Source organism: Brachyistius frenatus, unplaced genomic scaffold, assembly GCF_029030835.1.
Source record: "Brachyistius frenatus isolate BFR_SWC_R1_liver_20210118 unplaced genomic scaffold, ASM2903083v1 Contig_279, whole genome shotgun sequence".
Lineage (NCBI taxonomy): Eukaryota > Metazoa > Chordata > Actinopteri > Embiotocidae > Brachyistius > Brachyistius frenatus.
Window position 1 is genome coordinate 150,056 of NW_027210878.1, and position 19,945 is coordinate 170,000.

Here is a 19,945-nt window from a genome sequence, read left to right on the forward strand (position 1 = left end):
GGCTGTTGTTACCAGGCTGTTGTTACCAGGCTGTTGTTGCCAGGCTGTTGTTATCAGGCTGTTGTTATCAGGTTGTTGTTGCCAGGCTGTTGTTGCTAGGCTGTTGTTACCAGACTGTTGTTGCCAGGCTGTTGTTACCAGGCTGTTGTTACCAGGCTATTGTTAGCAGACTGTTGTTACCAGGCTGTTGTTAGCAGACTGTTGTTACCAGGCTGTTGTTACCAGGCTGTTGTTACCAGGCTGTTGTTGCCAGGCTGTTGTTATCAGGCTGTTGTTACCAGGCTGTTGTTACCAGGCTGTTGTTTCCAGACTGTTGTTGCCATGCTGTTATTACCAGGCTGTTGTTACCAGGCTATTGTTAGCAGACTGCTGTTACCAGGCTGTTGTTAGCAGACTGTTGTTACCAGGCTGTTGTTAGCAGACTGTTGTTACCAGGCTGTTGTTGCCAGGCTGTTGTTATCAGGCTGCTGTTACCAGGCTGTTGTTTCCAGACTGTTGTTGCCAGGCTGTTGTTTCCAGACTGTTGTTGCCAGGCTGTTGTTACCAGGCTGTTGTTGCCAGGCTGTTGTTATCAGGCTGTTGTTGCCAGGCTGTTGTTATCAGGCTGTTGTTGCCAGGCTGTTGTTATCAGGCTGTTGTTACCAGGCTGTTGTTATCAGGCTGTTGTTACCAGGCTGTTGTTACCAGGCTGTTGTTGCCAGGCTTTCAGATTTCTTTGCTGTTTTTACAGTCTGGAAACTGTGTTCACATATTGGAACCTGTGAATGACGGATCGATCAGCATCTTTTTCCAAATGTAGTTGTGGTGGTGGAATTTCTTAGCACATATGGTGATCCATGCCGATTGGTTGAAGGCTGCTCCAATAGGTTGAGCCAAGGTCTACGCCTGGAGGATGCAATGACTGGAAAGAATTCTCTACAGAGAGCAGCCAGACCCATAAATTTAATTTGGTAAAACCAGGCTAAGTCTCTGGCGTCGAGGTAATTAAAGGCTCTTGCCCCTTTTTGGGAATTTGTGGCACACAGTTATAGTGAATAAAAGAGGGAAGAAAAAAGTGTGGTTCCGTTAAGTCTTCAAATTCAGCATGAAAAAACTCATTGTTGGTGTGTGGGTGGGAGGAACGTTCCCACCACACGGCGACCATCACTTCTCCTAACACGCTGACTAACATGTCTGTTGAATCATATCTAAGTATTGTTATAAATTTGCTTTTGTTCACTTGTCTCTTTGTGTCTGGAAGGAAAACACCAAGCAGCTGAAATCACAACCCAAAAGATCCCAAAATTTTTACTCAAACCCAAAAAATTTCAAAGCTAATGTGTGTCTGTGTGGTTTTTGCAGTTCACCTCCAGCGGTCGTCCCTTTGCTTTTCATGTTCCCTCCTCATTCAACGTCCGCTGTAACTGGCTGGATGAAGGCAATAGATGACAAATGGGATAATTCCATGACAGGTATCTTCCTTCAGCCATGCTGATGTGAATCAGTAATGTTGCCACAGCTGTATAAATAAATTCCAATAGTCCTCAGAGACTTCGTCCCTCCAACGGAGCACTGGACGGATTCTTCTCCTCTCGTTCATCTCAGAGAAGCCAGTTTCTGTAACAGGAACGAAGACATCCAGACTGAACGGAGGGAGGTCAGCCGGTGGAAAAGGAGGAGGGTGCAGAAGAGACAGAAGAGGAAGGTGGGGGAGAAGGCACACATCTGGTTGTCCATCCTCTTCCTCAGCAGACCTGCAAACAGTGAAGAGAGGAAAATAAAACCAGGAAGTAAGCAAGACATGTTAACATTATGAAATATCTTCATTCAATTACAGCTGCCTGAACTAGTTTAAACAAATCAAATTTTTATAGTTGTCTCAGTCAGCCCTAACAAACCCTTTCCATTATCCAGGTCCTGAACTGCCCCCTTATTCAAATGAAGGCTGATTGTATTCCCATATTAATGGTGATTATTGTTATATCATTAAAATAGCATGTTATTAAATGTAAAATAATAATATTTGAACTGCCCAGTTAAATCAAATCTGTTCGCATAGAGATAAAAAAACAAAACAAAACAAAAAAAAACAACAAAAAAAAAACGATTTATAAGAGTTAAACAAATGCAAACTATTTACTTGGGAAATAAAATGGTCAGTTTTAGTAATTTGGGTGAATTAGTCATTTAAACAGCCCAGAAGGGGCTGCTGTGTATTTGAGGGGGAAAAGTTTACTTATGTGAAGCCAGAAGTCCAACAACACAAAAAACAAATAATAACTTATCAAACTACAGCAACTCACGGAGGAATGAATTGTGTTTTCGCTGTTACTTGACTAACTGTTGCCATATTTTGTTTAAATCATGCATAGTTATCTCCTCTCCTCTCCTCTTCTCTTTGTATGTATGCTGTGTTACCTTCTGGTCGGGCAGAATGCCGTTGGTCTGCAGTGGAGTGGAGTGTCCGGTGAGCAGACCTCCTCCTGGCCGGTCATGTTCACAGAAGATCGTCCCATTGATGTAGTGGAAGCGATCTCCAGGGACCAGTCGGTTCCTGCAGGTCGCACAGGTGAAACACTACAAACCAAGAGGAACAGTCTCAACCAGGTGAAACACTACAAACCAAGAGGAACAGTCTCCACCAGGTGAAACACTACAAACCAAGAGGAACAGTCTCAACCAGGTGAAACACTACAAACCAAGAGGAACAGTCTCCACCAGGTGAAACACTACAAACCAAGAGGAACAGTCTCAACCAGGTGAAACACTACAAACCAAGAGGAACAGTCTCCACCAGGTGAAACACTACAAACCAAGAGGAACAGTCTCAACCAGGTGAAACACTACAAACCAAGAGGAACAGTCTCCACCAGGTGAAACACTACAAACCAAGAGGAACAGTCTCCACCAGGTGAAACACTACAAACCAAGAGGAACAGTCTCCACCAGGTGAAACACTACAAACCAAGAGGAACAGTCTCCACCAGGTGAAACACTACAAACCAAGAGGAACAGTCTCAACCAGGTGAAACACTACAAACCAAGAGGAACAGTCTCAACCAGGTGAAACACTACAAACCAAGAGGAACAGTCTCCACCAGGTGAAACACTACAAACCAAGAGGAACAGTCTCAACCAGGTGAAACACTACAAACCAAGAGGAACAGTCTCAACCAGGTGAAACACTACAAACCAAGAGGAACAGTCTCAGCCAGGTGAAACACTACAAACCAAGAGGAACAGTCTCAACCAGGTGAAACACTACAAACCAAGAGGAACAGTCTCCGCCAGGTGAAACACTACAAACCAAGAGGAACAGTCTCCGCCAGGTGAAACACTACAAACCAAGAGGAACAGTCTCCGCCAGGTGAAACACTACAAACCAAGAGGAACAGTCTCCGCCAGGTGAAACACTACAAACCAAGAGGAACAGTCTCCGCCAGGTGAAACACTACAAACCAAGAGGAACAGTCTCCGCCAGGTGAAACACTACAAACCAAGAGGAACAGTCTCCGCCAGGTGAAACACTACAAACCAAGAGGAACAGTCTCCGCCAGGTGAAACACTACAAACCAAGAGGAACAGTCTCCACCAGGTGAAACACTACAAACCAAGAGGAACAGTCTCCGCCAGGTGAAACACTACAAACCAAGAGGAACAGTCTCCGCCAGGTGAAACACTACAAACCAAGAGGAACAGTCTCAGCCAGGTGAAACACTACAAACCAAGAGGAACAGTCTCCGCCAGGTGAAACACTACAAACCAAGAGGAACAGTCTCAACCAGGTGAAACACTACAAACCAAGAGGAACAGTCTCCGCCAGGTGAAACACTACAAACCAAGAGGAACAGTCTCAACCAGGTGAAACACTACAAACCAAGAGGAACAGTCTCCGCCAGGTGAAACACTACAAACCAAGAGGAACAGTCTCCGCCAGGTGAAACACTACAAACCAAGAGGAACAGTCTCCGCCAGGTGAAACACTACAAACCAAGAGGAACAGTCTCCGCCAGGTGAAACACTACAAACCAAGAGGAACAGTCTCCGCCAGGTGAAACACTACAAACCAAGAGGAACAGTCTCCGCCAGGTGAAACACTACAAACCAAGAGGAACAGTCTCCGCCAGGTGAAACACAGGCCGTGCTGTCACTTTTCATGTAAGCACCATCACAAGCAGATAGATTATTATTTTCCCCACAATGACGGTGGAGGCAGCCCTTCTGATTATATATATTATGTAGTATAATATGAACAAAGCCTTTACGAGACCTTTGAAGTTGAAGTCGATTGACCTGCTGTAGCTGCAGTCCAACCTTCCTCATGGTCGGCATGGATTCCAGGTGCTCTTGTGTGCATAATCAAAAGCATCAAGAGCGATTGCGACAGAGTCTTTGCATTAAAGAGACACGACTTCACATGTTTGTCATTTAAAGTTCGCTGTGAAGGCTGAAGCCGTGGTCTCCTGCCACACTGGAGACTGGAATTACCAGTGAAATTTCCAAGTTTTGAAGTCGGGGGAACATTTGTGTTGGGGAAGTGATCAGAAGTCTGTGAAAGTGGGACAACCCGATGGAACTGGTGCAGCATGCATTCCTTCTGCAGCGCTCGGTGACCCGTGGGGCTCAAAGATGTACTGCAAGGCCTCCAGACCACAACTTTTCAATGTGCTGTTAGCATCATGGTATGAAAATATTCAGGATTCAGGTTGGTCGGGTTGAAAAGTGAACGAGCAGCATTCTGACTAACTTATAAATAACTTGGAGAAACTTTGCAGGTTGGGTGTTAATGTGTATTTTACCAGGTTCTCTTATGAAGTCAGGTGTCTGCTTCCTCCTCTTCACCTCCCTCCTCCATCTCAACCTGCTTCCTCCTCTTCACCTCCCTCCTCCATCTCAACCTGCTTCCTCCCCTTCACCTCCCTCCTCCATCTGAACCTGCTTCCTCCTCTTCACATCCCTCCTCCATCTCAACCTGCTTCCTCCTCTTCACCTCCCTCCTCCATCTCAACCTGCTTCCTCCTCTTCACATCCCTCCTCCATCTCAACCTGCTTCCTCCTCTTCACCTCCCTCCTCCATCTGAACCTGCTTCCTCCTCTTCACATCCCTCCTCCATCTCAACCTGCTTCCTCCTCTTCACCTCCCTCCTCCATCTGAACCTGCTTCCTCCTCTTCACCTCCCTCCTCCATCTGAACCTGCTTCCTCCTCTTCACCTCCCTCCTCCATCTGAACTTGCTTCCTCCTCTTCACCTCCCTCCTCCATCTGAACCTGCTTCCTCCTCTTCACCTCCCTCCTCCATCTGAACTTGCTTCCTCCTCTTCACCTCCCTCCTCCATCTGAACCTGCTTCCTCCTCTTCACCTCCCTCCTCCATCTGAACCTGCTTCCTCCCCTTCACCTCCCTCCTCCATCTCAACCTGCTTCCTCCCCTTCACCTCCCTCCTCCATCTGAACCTGCTTCCTCCCCTTCACCTCCCTCCTCCATCTGAACCTGCTTCCTCCCCTTCACCTCCCTCCTCCATCTGAACCTGCTTCCTCCCCTTCACATCCCTCCTCCATCTCAACCTGCTTCCTCCTCTTCACATCCCTCCTCCATCTCAATCTGCTTCCTCCTCTTCACCTCCCTCCTCCATCTGAACCTGCTTCCTCCTCTTCACCTCCCTCCTCCATCTGAACTTGCTTCCTCCTCTTCACCTCCCTCCTCCATCTGAACCTGCTTCCTCCTCTTCACCTCCCTCCTTCATCTCCACTGCATCTGTTTCTTTATTTCTAAGCTCTTTAGACTGTCGCCTACCAACGAGATGCCTGAAACCAGCTCGACGACGAGGTCACGTACATGAGATCAAAGACAAAACTAGACTATAGTTCATTAATATGCATCTTCACCAACGACTAGACGGGAGTGTGAATGCCGTAGTTACAGTGGTTCGCCCTCAGGGTTCGAATCTGTTCAGATGATGGACGGACTTTTGACTCTTCTCGGGTCCTCAGGTATTTACTGTATCGAGTGATGGTCGGTGGTGAGCATGCTGATATCGTCATGACGATGTGGTAATGTCAAAGTTGGGAGTGTGATTACATAATCGCACACTCACCTTGAGGTGGTAAACGTTGCCTTGCGCTCGCATCACCATCTCACTGGCAGGGATGGACTGTCCACATGCACTGCAGGCTCCGCTGTGTCCAAACAGTCTGCACATAAAAACACACGTTACTTCAACCACGTTTCAACCAGTAGAACTCACACTTATACTCGGATGCCTGGAGTTGTAAAATCCCGCCTCTGAAAGCATCAAGTATTGTTCTGGCATCTGATGAACTGTTAAACTCTTGGATCTGTTACTCAAACCAGGATATCTCAGTATTTCACCTGAAATAACTCTTCAGCATCAATGCAGCTCTCCTGTAGGAACACGGTGAAGTGATGTTTTCAGTCTGAACGTGTCACTCTGCCTTAAATACACACACCAGCTATTAATACTCAGCACAAAGAAGAAAACACATAATGTGCAGGATTCGTTCTGGTACGTTCACAACCGTATGTCACTGATCATGTTTGGATGTTTTTGAAACCCACCATGTTTACATTCCCTTTAGATCTAACGTGACGGGCCGTTCTCCAACAGCCCCGCAGATATTTAACTCCTATTTCATGTGTTTTTGTATTTCTGCCTGCTTTACAAATTTTGAACAAAAGAAAAACTTTTGTGCAAAAATCCAAACATAAGTCATCATTACTTTGTCTATCAGACACTTGAGCATTATCAGGACCTGAGTTTGAACTTTTAATAAGAAGCCGCTGTCACCATTAGTGCTTCCTGGGTTCTCCCTCTCAGTCGCTCTCTTTCAATGCCTGCTCAGAGTCATGAATTATTTTTAATCTTAATCCAAAGTCCTTTAATGAGTGTACCTGAGAGGATCCTTGTCCTCTTTAATTACTCCTCTCTCACACACACACACACACACACACACACACACACACACACACACACACACACACACACACACACACACACACACACACACACACACACACACACACACACACACACACACACACACACTCTCCTCCTCAGTGTCAGTTACAGCTCATCCTGCTTTAATGCCATGAAGGGTGAGAATCGGAGGATGTGACTTCAAAGCCGGCGTTAGTTCAGCACATCTTCGTCCACCTCAGCAGGTGGTCGGACCGGGATCCTTTTTAAACGGTTTCCCTGTCTGTGCAAAATGTGACTGACCCGGCAGATCCGTAGAAAGCCGTCCTGTAACACGTACTGTATGTTCATCCAACGTACATCCTGCAGCGACGGGATGTTTCACCAAATCGGCCCGTCCAACATTTCCCTGGAGGCCTTTTTATACGACGGCCGGGTGAGGAAGTGTTGGCTGCTGTAATTGTTGTGAACTGGTTCCAGTGCACCTTTCGGCGCTGCAATTATACATTTTAAGGATAGTTGTTTTTGGCAGTTCCCATATAATTTGGTAAATTTTTAACACAAATGAAGATTGAAGCAGCGTCCTGCTTCATCCTGCAGAGATTCTTCAGAAACTCTGAGACACATTCACTGCAGAATAACTTGCATCTTATTTGTGTCACTACAAACTGAGAAAAATGGATCTACTCAAAACTTGGGAACTCCACTTTGCTCAAAGACTACATAGTTGATTTTTATTGGAAAATGAGGATCATAGTACAGCTACATTCACAGTTTATACTACTCACCCTGTCTTTGCAAAAATAATGCTGACACCAGCAGGTTTTGAGCTGATTCCATAAACCATGAAAATGTTAAGTGCATCATAAACGGCTGTGACCTCCAGATTGTCGACTATTTAATGTAGAAGTCATATCTACTTGTCATCTTTTGTGTAGGTAAACTGTTTGCTATGAAGTTAGCCACATCGCCACTCTGCCTGCATTGGTGTGTGTGTGTGTGTGTGTGTGTGCGTGCGTGCGTGCGTGTGTGTGTGTGTGTGTGTGTGTGTGTGTGTGTGTGTGTGTGTGTGTGTGTGTGTGTGTGTGTGTGTGTGTGTGTGTGTGTGGCAGTCATTGGACATCTTCATTTCCCTCTGGCAGCCACACACATCCTTGTGGCTGCAGTACGTCATGTAGAGAACAGACAAGATGCGGTTTTAGAGGTGATGTGAAAGTTTCCAGTAAAAATAACCGATGAAAAGATCTGTGATCACATCTGCACAATAAAATATCAGAAACACAGTGTAGGCTCTAATTATATGACGTCAATAATTTAACAGATGAAACGCAGTGATTTTCTGGTGCTCTCCCTCTTAATTCAATTAGATTAAATTTGATTCAATTCAATGTGCTTAACTGGCCTGAATGTCAGGTGGACAATATTTCCAAAAGCTTCAAGGCCAACCGAGCGTGAAGTCACCCGTTCATGTTTCAGCTTCAGCATTTCAGGTGTTGTCGTCTTGGTATTTTGAAGCCAGAAGTGACCATATTTGGACGAGCTGGAGAGGAGCGAGCGGTGGATTTGACCTTGATCTTTTTTTTATTTTTATTGTACTCTATTAATCCCCGAGGGGAAATTATTTCGCTCCAGCAGCATCCCGAGGGGGAGCTGCTGCAACAGGCTGCCACGACCGCAGCGCCAACCAACCTGAGGTGCATGTTTTTGAGTGATGGGAGGAAGCCGGAGAACCCGGAGAGAACCCACGCAAGCACAGGGAGAACATGCAAACTCCACACAGAAAGGCCCAGGACCGGATTTGAACCTGGAACCTTTTTGCTGTGAGGTGACAGTGCTAACCACTGCACCACCGTGCCGCCCTCATCTTACCTAAAACGGAAACTTGACTTCCTCCCAGGCCTGTCAATCAAACAAGACACACCCCCAATCATACTGCTCTTTCAGTTTCTAAAATCGAATTAATGATGGGATTATTTTTAAGGACTACCAGAAAACGGATACGAAGGAGTCATATGTTATCACACAAATGCAGCCACCTTGTACACAAGGGGTAAAGGTGACGAAGCATCAGTCTGCTGAGTGGACTCCAGAGTTTTCATCCCTCATGAGTTCTTCTAATGTCCCTTCACAGAAACCTTGTTGTCATGCAAGATGACGTTTTTTGGTTGTTTCATTTCATGAAAGAAGTCCAAAATTATTACCGTTGAACTACGCAGTCTGCTGTCACAGTTCATCCTCAGCAGGCCTTCAGCTGCAGCCCCCCCCCCCCCACACACACACACACACACAAACACACACCATTCTACTACACACAACTTAACATGGCACAGTGACACAACTAAGTAACGTGAATTTCACCAGGCCAAATAAATATTGCTTTAAGATCAGATAAATATGATCACACTACATTTAGATGATGTATTTGCAACGTACTGTATGAGTAGATGGAATCACAGGCAGAATAAAGACTTTGTACGGAGATGTTTTAATGTGGTAGATGTGGAAAGGCTGAGCGTGTTCTCGTGAGTGTGTAAACCTTTTCAACGTATCGGCTGCGTTCCCGTCCTGGTTGCTCGTGTTGTTGTGCTCCTGCTGCGGCCGTCAGCCCTTTGAGCAGCAGCTGTTCATCATATCATCAATATTTGACCAACATTTGCAAAATGAGTTGCAGATCTGTAGTGTTAGGCCAGTCTTAATTTTGCTCTCAAATTATTCTAGTGTAATTTAGACATTTTGACAAGAATAAAAACTGTAAGCAATGTCGGGTTTGCTCACCAGGTTATGGAGTGAGCAACGAGAAAGGAAATTGTTTATGCTAATAAGCTAATAATATTAATTCTCAGACATCTGTAGATTTAACACTACTGGACATTTTGTGTATTGCGACATCGTCTCGTTGAATTGTTCCTCTGGTTGTGATGGAGTGGTGAGTCTGAGGCGGTGCGTCGCCCACCTGATGTAGTCGTTCTTGCAGAGGATCATGCCTCCTTTGCTGTAGCAGGTGCTGCTGTACTCGCCCAGCTGGGCGTGGCAGCAGGAGCACTTGAGGCAGCGCGTGTGCCAGTAGCGCTCCATGGAGAAGAGCAGGAAGCGGTCGGCGATACGACCTCCACATCCTGCACACGACCTGCCCGCTGTCCCCCCGCCGCCCCCCAGCACTGCCACTGTGGGCGTGTCCACCCTGCTGTTCACCATGGCAACCTGGAGACAAGAGCCTGGGTCAGTGACAGATGACAGAAAATAATAAATACAAATGTGTGAGTTTCTCTCTAATATATTTTGGCATATAAGCAAAAGAAATGACCAACAGGTCTGCATTACATTGAATAATAATAATAATATATTTGTAGAGCACCTTTAATACAAAAAATTCAGCTCAAAGTGCTTTACAGCAAGAGAATTACATGCAGTGTGTTACATCTAAAAATACAGAAAATAGATCAAATCCATAAAATGAAACACAAATAGGAGGAGGAGGAGGAAGAGAAGGAGGAGGAAGAGGACAAGGAGGAGAAGGAGGAGGAGGAGGAGGACAAGGAGGAGAAGGAGGAGGAGCAGGAGGAGGAGGAGCGCCACACAGCTGAATGCATCTCTTAGATTTGCACAAAGTAAATCCATTTTTTACGGCCTCTCGTGGGGCAATTGATGAATTCATAAAAAGGTTGAAAGTGACGTACGATGAACGTCTCCAGGAATTTGTTGCTCTTGTAATCTTGCAGTGAATTGAGGCGTCGTACGCTGTGTTGAAATCAGCTGGTGGAGGAACGTAAACAGCAAAAATAATTTCTCATGAGCTCTGGACAGAAAATGGACACGAGCTCAATATCCAGACTGAAGAAACGCTGCTCCCTGGGATCACACCTCCTGCACAAGCACTGACCTCCTCATCACCTCCTCCCCCTCTCCTCCTCCCCCTCACCTCCTCCCCATCACCCCCTCTCCTCCTCCCCATCACCTCCCCCACTCACCTCCTCCCCCTCACCCCCTCCCCATCACCCCCTCCTCCTCCTCCTCCCCATCACCTCACCTCCTCCCCTCCTCCCCATCACCTCCTCCCCACTCACCTCCATGAAGAATTCTTAAAGAAGCAGCGTGTAGGATTTAGTGGCACCTAGTGGTGAGGCTGCACACTGCAGCCAAGTGAGATGTGAAACGCCCTGTCTGGAGCCACTGTTTGGTTTGTCCATTCTGGACTACTGTAGAAACATAGCAGTATGGCAGCCTCGCAATACATATATACTTACAATAATATAAAACCGAGCAAAGTAGCTCGTCTGTTGTTTGAGCTTTTTGCTTGATTAATGATTCAAGCAAGTTCTCATTAGTTACACTTAAACATCCAGACATCAGTCCTGATGGGGAAATGTGCTATTCATCAGTGTGACTACATCCATGTGAGGAAGCTTTGTTCAAACCATCATCATCCTCAATAAGTCCGTTTCAATAAGTCCGTCTCATTTACTGAGAATGTGACAGAGAAGGACAGAGACAGGGACCCGGTCCCGTCTTCCGGGGGGGGGGGGCTTTTGGTACCAGATCCAATCAACTGGTTTTGGAGCTTTCTGGCACAAAGCTTGGAGCTATTTACTTGTGGAGGTATGCAAATGTTAGAGGTTTTAACCCAAGTAGCAACCGGCAATGATGTCATCAACCATCAGTGATGTCATCGTTGGTTTGTGAACGTTATGAATCCTCCAGTTCAGATTCTGTCCGTCACCATCTTGCTAGTTCGGAGCGGTTTGGAGCAGGAAGTGACCATATTTGGACGAGCTGGGGGAGGAGCCAGCGGTGGATCTGACTGATTTGATTGGAGACCTGACGACTTTAGCTAACAACACCGAGATAACTGATGGACACATTTTATTCACTTTGGATTTGATGAGAGAAGTTGAATGGGAGTCTATGGAGCCGGAGGCTTTTTGGAGCCGACCTCTAGTGGCACTCGCTGGTATTGCAGCTTGAGGCACTTCCCCATCCTATGTCCACTTTTATATACTGTCTGTGGTTAAACCCCAACAGGAAAACAGACACACAGACACATACATAAGCATGCGACCAGCGCACAGATGCTGTTTTACACCAAGCAAGTTCAAAGTTGGTGTCCAGCTCAAACAAAACCAAACAGACATGTTTGGGCCTCCAAATAACTCATGTCAATCATTTTAACTTGATAATATGTCCAAGAGGAAGCTCTTCAAAGCTGTGCAGCATTTGGTCCTCAAACAAACAGAGGCCCACGCTTTCTAGAAATGTTGTTCATTTCTTCTTCATCTCTTTCAAACATCACGGAAACAAAACCAAACCTGATACAGAACAGTTGCAGCATAGAGACGGTTGAAAGTGAAGCAGCTTTCACTGTTGTTGGACTCGATGCTACACGTGTACCATCGGGCAACATTTCCTGTATTCTTCCTGTTCTTATTTTTCCATTACAGAACTGAACTGATTTCACGCACAGCTGGGAATGATATTGCTCTTGAATACAACCATAGCAGTGTGTGCTACTCAGCAATGAGTCAGCATCACTGCCTTTTCAACCACTTCCATGATTCATAATTAGCGCCAACAACAACATAAAATAATTGCAGGCCAAGATTCCATTTTCCAAATGAGCAACAGCAGCACAATTTGTCCTCTAGAGTGTCTAATTTCAGCAAGGGCATGTTTATGACTACCCTTCCCACAAGATTATTTGAGATTGCAGCAGCTGGTCCTCTGCAGCGGAGCAGGCTGCCCTCAATACCCTCATTTTGTAGAGGAGACACCTGGCTCTAATCAACCACAGGAACACCATGTTAGGAAGCCCAAGGCTACATTAAAACCACCAACAGCCTCATGCAGTGGGACCAAACGCTCCAATTAGTGATGGTTTTCTTCGTGAATGAGCTGATCCTCTGAATGAAAGGTGAGTCCATTTATTTAGTCCACAAAAGACTTTTAAAATTGAACCACTTGAATCCAGATTTTCACAATGTTAACAGTAAAATCTCGGGGTTTTTTTTAGGAGCTGTGAATGTGTTCAAAATTTTTATAATAAGGTACGACAGCACAAGTCAGAGGCTAAAAACGACTAAATTCACACTTCACCATCCATAAAAATGTCCAGTGTGTTGACATTCATACTAGTTTACCTATTGTGAGAAATGAAAGGAAAGTTGTATTTAGCAGAATTATTTTCTGGTGCATTGGTGACCACATGTTACAGTAAACTGTGTACATCCAAGAGTGTCTTTGATTTCATATCTCTGTCTCTTTCTGTCATTTCCTGAGCCAACAGTTCCTGAGCAGTCCAGCAGGTCCGGTTAGGATTTAATGCTTTGCTTGATTTGTCATCGTCATCTGATCAGCGATGGAGAACCGAAGCTTTTATATCGCTCGCTTCGACAGCGCCAGACTACTTTGACAAAAAGAGTAATGTTATGTCACCTGAGCTGCAGGTGTACAGCTACCTCCGTGGTTAGTTCATGTTACTGTATGACTTTGATGTCTGATCGGAACGAACCATTTCTTCTTTTAAGAGAGCGATATAAAAGCATCATAGAGGGCTGTCTGATGGTAATGTGACATCATTCTGTTCTTTTGATGATCAACTCACTGCAATCTGATATTGGGCTGGGGGAGGAGCCAGCCACTTTCGTAAACAGCCAAACATAAAAAATCAGATTTGACCAATGAATCCGAACTGATCACGCTGCCTTGCCGTGTCAACGTATCTTAATATAATATACCCTGTCCATCGCCATCACTCAGCCATGTGCAGCTCCCCTTCAAGAGAGCGTGAACAGGAGAGAGAGCGCTGTGGCTCACTCAACAGCTGATCTCCTCTTGCCTATTATTCATTGTGTGCGTTGCAATCTTACACAACAGTTTACCGCCACAAAAGATTACCAAGTTTATGTGACTTCTACATCAAACACCACGAGTCTATAATCAGTAGCTGCAGCCTTTTATGAGCAGAATCTTCTCGATGAACGAAAACATCATGATAGCTTTGGAGATCGGATCAAAACCTGCGAGTATCAGATTCAAATTCAGCAAATGAGAGCTGGGTGAGCAGCAGTAGATGTGGCTGTGCATGTTTATCATGCTCCACATTTAACAATAAGAATAAACTGTAGTTCTTCAAGCAAAGCAGAGTTCCTGAGTTTCGTGTGGATATATTTTGCTGATTATAGTGACACGAAGATGCAATTTATTCCGAGGCTAAGATGCCTTTACAAGTTTAAGATGTTTTCAAGTAGCTCGGAGGATGAAGCTGCTCAGTGTGAATCTTCAATCCTTCACACAACGTGTTAATGAAATGTCAACATGTAGGAGAACTGAGAAAAAAAGTTAAACATTTTTGTGTGTAACCGAAATGAAAAGTTAGAAAAAATGGGTCTGTATTATAAATCTATATTATATTTATTATTTTACCAGTGGATTTAATTTATTCTTTTTTACATATCATGATTATAATATTTGACAAGATTCATACTGAGAGCAGAGGATGTTTCTATGTGACCATTTCTTCCTCTTTTACTAGCTGTCTTCAGTGCCAGATTCCTTCAGGCAGCAAATCACCAGCCATGAAATCAATTAGCAGGTTTAGTCTGCTCTGTGTAACAGCTTCCACCCCTGTGAAATAAAGAGTGAGCATTTCTAGATGGAACAAACAACACATGCACTAATGGGATGACTTCCTTCTACCAGTTAGTTGCTGGTGGAACCGGTCTGGCAGCTTCAACATATCATGTCATGTCAGGAGGAAAATATAACAGTCAGGTTCAATCACAGATGAAAAAGTAAAAGAGTCCTTAATCCTTTAAAGGAAAACAAAAGTGTCACTTTAACTGTTAAGCCTTAAAAAATGTCTGTAATCTTCAGTGATCGCGAAACATTCTTGGCCACATGTGAAGCAAATTTCAGCGGAGCAGCCGACGCAATCATCATACTAACACCTGTTATTTCAAGAAGATTCAACACAGCTGCCAACCAGCTCTATGAAACAATTCTTATCCAATTAAAATGCAAATCCTGCTTTTAATCATCCCCGGCAACACAAAGCCTCGGTATGTCCTCTCCGGTTACTCCAGGAAGGAAAGCATGAGTCTGTTGAATTTGAAGATCACAGCACAGGAAGGACCTGATTCAAATCTATAATTCCTCTTTGCATGACTTGGCCATGTTGAATATAATATATACTTCTGCCACTCTTCACCTTCCTCCTCTATTCAACTGTTTATGATGGAAACGATGCACATACACAAATGTTTCCTGACTGTGGGACTGTGCACCTTCGTGAAGGTAAAACTCAGTGCTGAACAACCGTAGTTCACCCACTCTGCTAAAGTAAGAAAAAATGAACTAATATTTGTGGATCCTGCTCACGAAGAGCAAAATGAATTATTATTATTATTATTATAAAGTATTTCCACTTAATGCTACTTCACACTTCAACTCCACACTTAAAATTGATGTCCTTCCCCCAAACGTTTATTTACCTCCCGTTGACGAAAGACAGAAAAAGTACTTTGGATCAACAACGGCTGGTCGACCGCCGTCTGGCCGGCAGCGGGGACGTAACGGCGGTTCGTCGCCATCTTTGCAGGCTTCCTTTCTGTAACGCAATCACATCTTTCACAGTGTGTGAATGTGAGAAAGTAAGTTCTACCTGTAGCTCAGCGGTGCAGAGATGGTGGTGAGACGTGTCCCAAACAGGAGGGTGAAAGTTCATTTCTCTTTAGTGCACCCTGCAATCCAAACAGCTGCTGTCAGCCGTGTCCACAAACTCCCACAATGAGACTCTAATGTGGAGACATCTCATGATAGTGAAGGTTAATGGTTCAAGCTTAAAGCTTAGTGCACCACGTCTCAACTCCTACTAAACAACACAGCTCACACTGACCCCCCCATCGCCCTCGACCTCGAGCCCCCCCGCTCCGATCCATTTAACTTCAGCAACATGTCCTCCATCTTGTTAAAAGTTGTACTTTGTGCAATTCTCAATCTGTATCTGAACTGCCGGCTTTAATGGATCATTTCTGGTAATTATGACTATTGTTGCATTTGTCTTAATGGACAGTTTTTATTTGATTTATTTTATATTTTAACACCAAGAGAACAAGTTCCTGCATCTTTTCCTGTTGACAGTATGCAGCATTTGATTGTTTTAACCCTCGTGTTGTCCTCGGGTCAAAATGACCCGCAGCTGTGTTCAATGACTGATGCAAATTCATCGGCATCAGATCAGATCTGCATCGTTCTCTTCCATGCGGGACAGATAGGAAGATCTTGTATGGATCTTATCTGAATTTCCACTTGTTTCATGCTGTTGCACACGATGGCCACCAATCTTAACTTTCTGGGATAACAGAACCCAACTGACAAACAACAACAATGAAAAAACGATATTTCTTGACCATATCTGTTTATCCTTCACACTCACATGTTATTGAACACGTATGGTTGATGTTCTACTCACTTCTCTCGGTTCCCACTTCATCATATTTTGGGGAACAAAGTTTGTGGAGGAGCTGCAGTGTGAACGGTGTAGAGAATATGAACACGTGTTGCTTTCTCTTGTGCAGGTTTCCATCAGAAACAGTACCATTATTTTGGACATGACTGCTTTTCTTTTTGTTCTCTAAATTGTTCGGTTTCTTACTTTTTGTGGAGTGAAAGTCAAAAAGATTACGACTGTTTTCTGAGATCTCCTGCCTCTACTTGCTCTCCTGTTTCATTCTTAGCTCCACGATCTCCTGTGTGGTCGTCTTTCTTTTCTCTTACTAAGAGCTTCCTGCAGGGCAGCGGCAGCACATGCTTTTGCACATTCTTGCTGCTGCCGCCTACCTCAGCAGCCCGGTTACCACCCTGCTAACAACCTGCATGCATGTGTCTTATAATGTGCAGCGCTACATCACCCCAACCCTCCCTTCAGTACAGCTTCAGTTCTGCTCTGCTGACTATAAATGATACTTTTACCAGTGAATGATTGGTTCTAATGAGGACATTGTTTTAAGCAACAATTATTGGTGACTGCATAACAGCCAGGTCGATTATCAAAGAACATTTCATCCAGTCGGGCGGTGATGAATGTTTATGTGACTTCCTGCTGGTACCAATGCAAACAGACTTGACTGTCCTTTTTCTTACTGCCCTGAGATCCACAAACATATTCTGATATCCAGCAAGCAGACCTATTGGAACCCCACTGTTCCACCTTTATTAGATGGTAGTACACTCCTCACCCAAAACTACAAATAAGCAGCTACGTGTGCGATTCAAGTAAAAAGTGATTGATTCAGTGAATAAATAATAAAAAAGAGGAGCAAATAAAGAGACACAGTTTCAGGTTGTTATAAATCAATAATTGATCATTTGTTACAGCAAATTACTGATGTTTCTCATATTGTGAGCTCTTAAACAGAAATGATTCTGTATTCCTGGACTCAATGACAACATTAGTGTATAATTAGTTTAAGAGTTTAAAGGTGTTGTGCTCTCTGGTTCCATTAACATGAACTAGGCTGAGTTGGATTAGAGTTTATATCAGTCTCATGAGTGATCCCGTAGAATCTAATATTTTACACGAACTACACTCATTAGGTTACTGTAAGTGTAATAACAGATGAATTTACTGATAGACAAACGTCAACTTAAACATCCCAACATCTCGCAGAGGCAAAACAAAGGTTCAGAGCGGAAGAGGGAAGATTGTGCACTAGGAAATGAATCACGGATGGCATCGATCTCTCGCCTACCTTGGTGGCTGTTAGTATTCCTCGGTGGCTGCAGGCAAGTTAAAGTCTGCGTGCAGGAAACCCAGTATGTCTCACCTCTCAGGCATGCAGCGGTTTGTACCTGTTTCCAGGATGAAGACAGCTCAGTGTCTCACAATTACCCATTTATTTCTATACACGTTTGAAGATTGAAGCTGAGAGAACTTGCCAAGTATTTAAAAAAAAAAAAAATCAATATCCAACAATCATGTAAATACATTTAAGTTATTTATTTAGCTAAATGTCCACATTCTCACTTTCTCAGCGTCCAGTTTCTCAAACGTGAGGAATTTATTATTGGAATATTTTGGGGGTTTTGGAGAAGTGAAATGAAGGACTCCTCTTTGTCGCTGGGAAATTACAATTCATTTTTCACTCTTTTCTAACTAATTGGTGTGTTTTTTTTAGATGCACACAGAGCACGTGTAAAAACATGTGGTGGTCCACTTCGTTTTCTTGACGTTTAAGCTGGAAGCATTTTAAATAGGCTATAATACATGTTTACATTATTTCTTCATTTAAATTATAGATCCACCACCCATCCGAATACACACACTCTTCATCCAAGGTGTAATTGACAAATAGCTTAATAATAATAATAATAATAATACTAATAAGCTACATTATTATAGTCCCAGTTCTCTCTGTTATAACTTAGTAGTCGAGGCCTTTATGATACAGTAGATATCTGAATGCAAATCAGGACCATGTGAACTAATGTGGACTCAAACAGAGGACTTCAGCAAGGTCAAACAAACAAAACAAAAAACAAACGATGTACTTTAACCTTTAAACAAAACATGAACTTATAGAAAGATGTCTTCTTATTGTGGCGCCATGACGACCGATAAAAGCGCATTATTAAACAGACGGTTGTGTAAGTCAGCTGACTGGATGTGAAACGTGTGATCCAGCTGGACCAAGCTGCAGCTCATGTTTAGGACCTCCTGACTAAAAGCTGCTCTGTAATCACATCCACTGAACTCACCTCACTGCTGTGAACTTGGGACTGAATATTCGTTCAACCCGCGGCGGCCTGAAGTCCGGGAGGGAGCCAGATGTTGGAAAACCAGCCGACAACTTTTCAGCTGCTATATTCTCCACGCGCCGGTTTGACTCGTGAAGCAGCTCCTCCTTTTCTTTTCCATTTACAAATCTTCTGTAGACTTGTGTAGAGGTCAGCAGACACCGACAGCCCCTCACACGGCCCCTTGCTAACCTCCCTGTCGGGCTTTGTTCCTGCGGACAGCTGTGGAGTCGGACGGAGAGCAGAAGTGTTCCGACTGTTTTAAATGCATCTGAAACTCACGCCTTCTCTGACGTCACTAAAGGGGTGTGGCTCCTGCCAGCAGTCAGGCTCGGCAAGGCAAGTTTCTTTATATAGCATGTTTCAACATCAAGGCAATTCAAAGTGCTTCACAGAAAACCATTAAAAGCATCAAAACATCAGGCAAAAGAAAAGGACATTTAAAAACGATGAAGAACACGTGATTAAAACATTAAACATCAGGATCATGGATGTCTGCCGCTGGCTTTTTTTGGTTCAAAATATTGTCATCATCTTACTGCTTGGAATAGCAAACAATGATTATATTTCTCCAGCGCTCCTACAAAGCCATCATCAGTAGTGGAACAGGTCTTCTGAGGCTTTACTTCAACAAAAGTACAGTATTTCCAACTAAATGTAGCTACTTACGAATCCAAAGTAAAAGTAGGCTTCTCCTTACAAAGAGTGTATTCAAACTAAATGTGGAGCCTGCAAGGTTTCACCTTTTACCATCTTTGTTACACGACATTTGTGAGAAAAAGTTATTATTATCTTGTACACAAAGGTAAAAGATAATGGTTTTTGACTCTTTTATTCATTTTATTTCAACTTTGTTATTCTAATGTCTGGTAAGTCTCTTTATTGAGGAATAATGAAGCACAAGTGAAACGGTGTTATTTGCTCCTCCAACTGCAAACGGCTGAGGTGACTATAAAAACGTCAACACTTCGTGTGGTTTCAAACCACTCAACTATCACATTTGTCTGCATTAATACTAAAGTACATACATGGGTGCAGACTTTACATCATAGAACTAAAAGCCAGGATTATAATCATGACCACATGCAAGCATCTGTGTCCTTGTTTTTCATGCTGATTGCAAATTTGTAGAGTGTGACCTCTAGTGGAAAAACCGCTAACGTGCATCACAGAAACTGCATTCCTGATTGACAGTATTATAATGCACCACAGGGCCTGTTAGTCTCATCTATGGAAATAATGCAG

The 19,945-nt window shown here is 43.9% G+C and overlaps 1 protein-coding gene across 2 annotated transcripts; it reads right to left on the reverse strand.

Annotated features, from left to right (window-relative positions):
- Positions 1 to 477: 477 nt before the first annotated feature.
- lmo4a (LIM domain only 4a) lies at positions 478 to 18,922 on the reverse strand. Of its 2 annotated transcripts, XM_069721975.1 has the most exons (6): positions 18,662 to 18,922; positions 17,656 to 17,755; positions 9,867 to 10,114; positions 6,074 to 6,170; positions 2,398 to 2,556; positions 478 to 1,733 (listed from the first exon to the last, which is right to left on the reverse strand). In XM_069721975.1, exons 3-6 carry the CDS (start codon positions 10,106 to 10,108, stop codon positions 1,725 to 1,727), a joined length of 507 nt encoding a protein of 168 aa, XP_069578076.1. In that variant the 5' UTR covers positions 10,109 to 10,114; positions 17,656 to 17,755; positions 18,662 to 18,922; the 3' UTR covers positions 478 to 1,724. The 2 variants fall into 2 exon arrangements, with proteins under 2 accessions (XP_069578076.1, XP_069578075.1); XM_069721974.1 differs by lacking the exon at positions 17,656 to 17,755.
- Between the last annotated feature and the right edge of the window lie 1,023 nt (positions 18,923 to 19,945).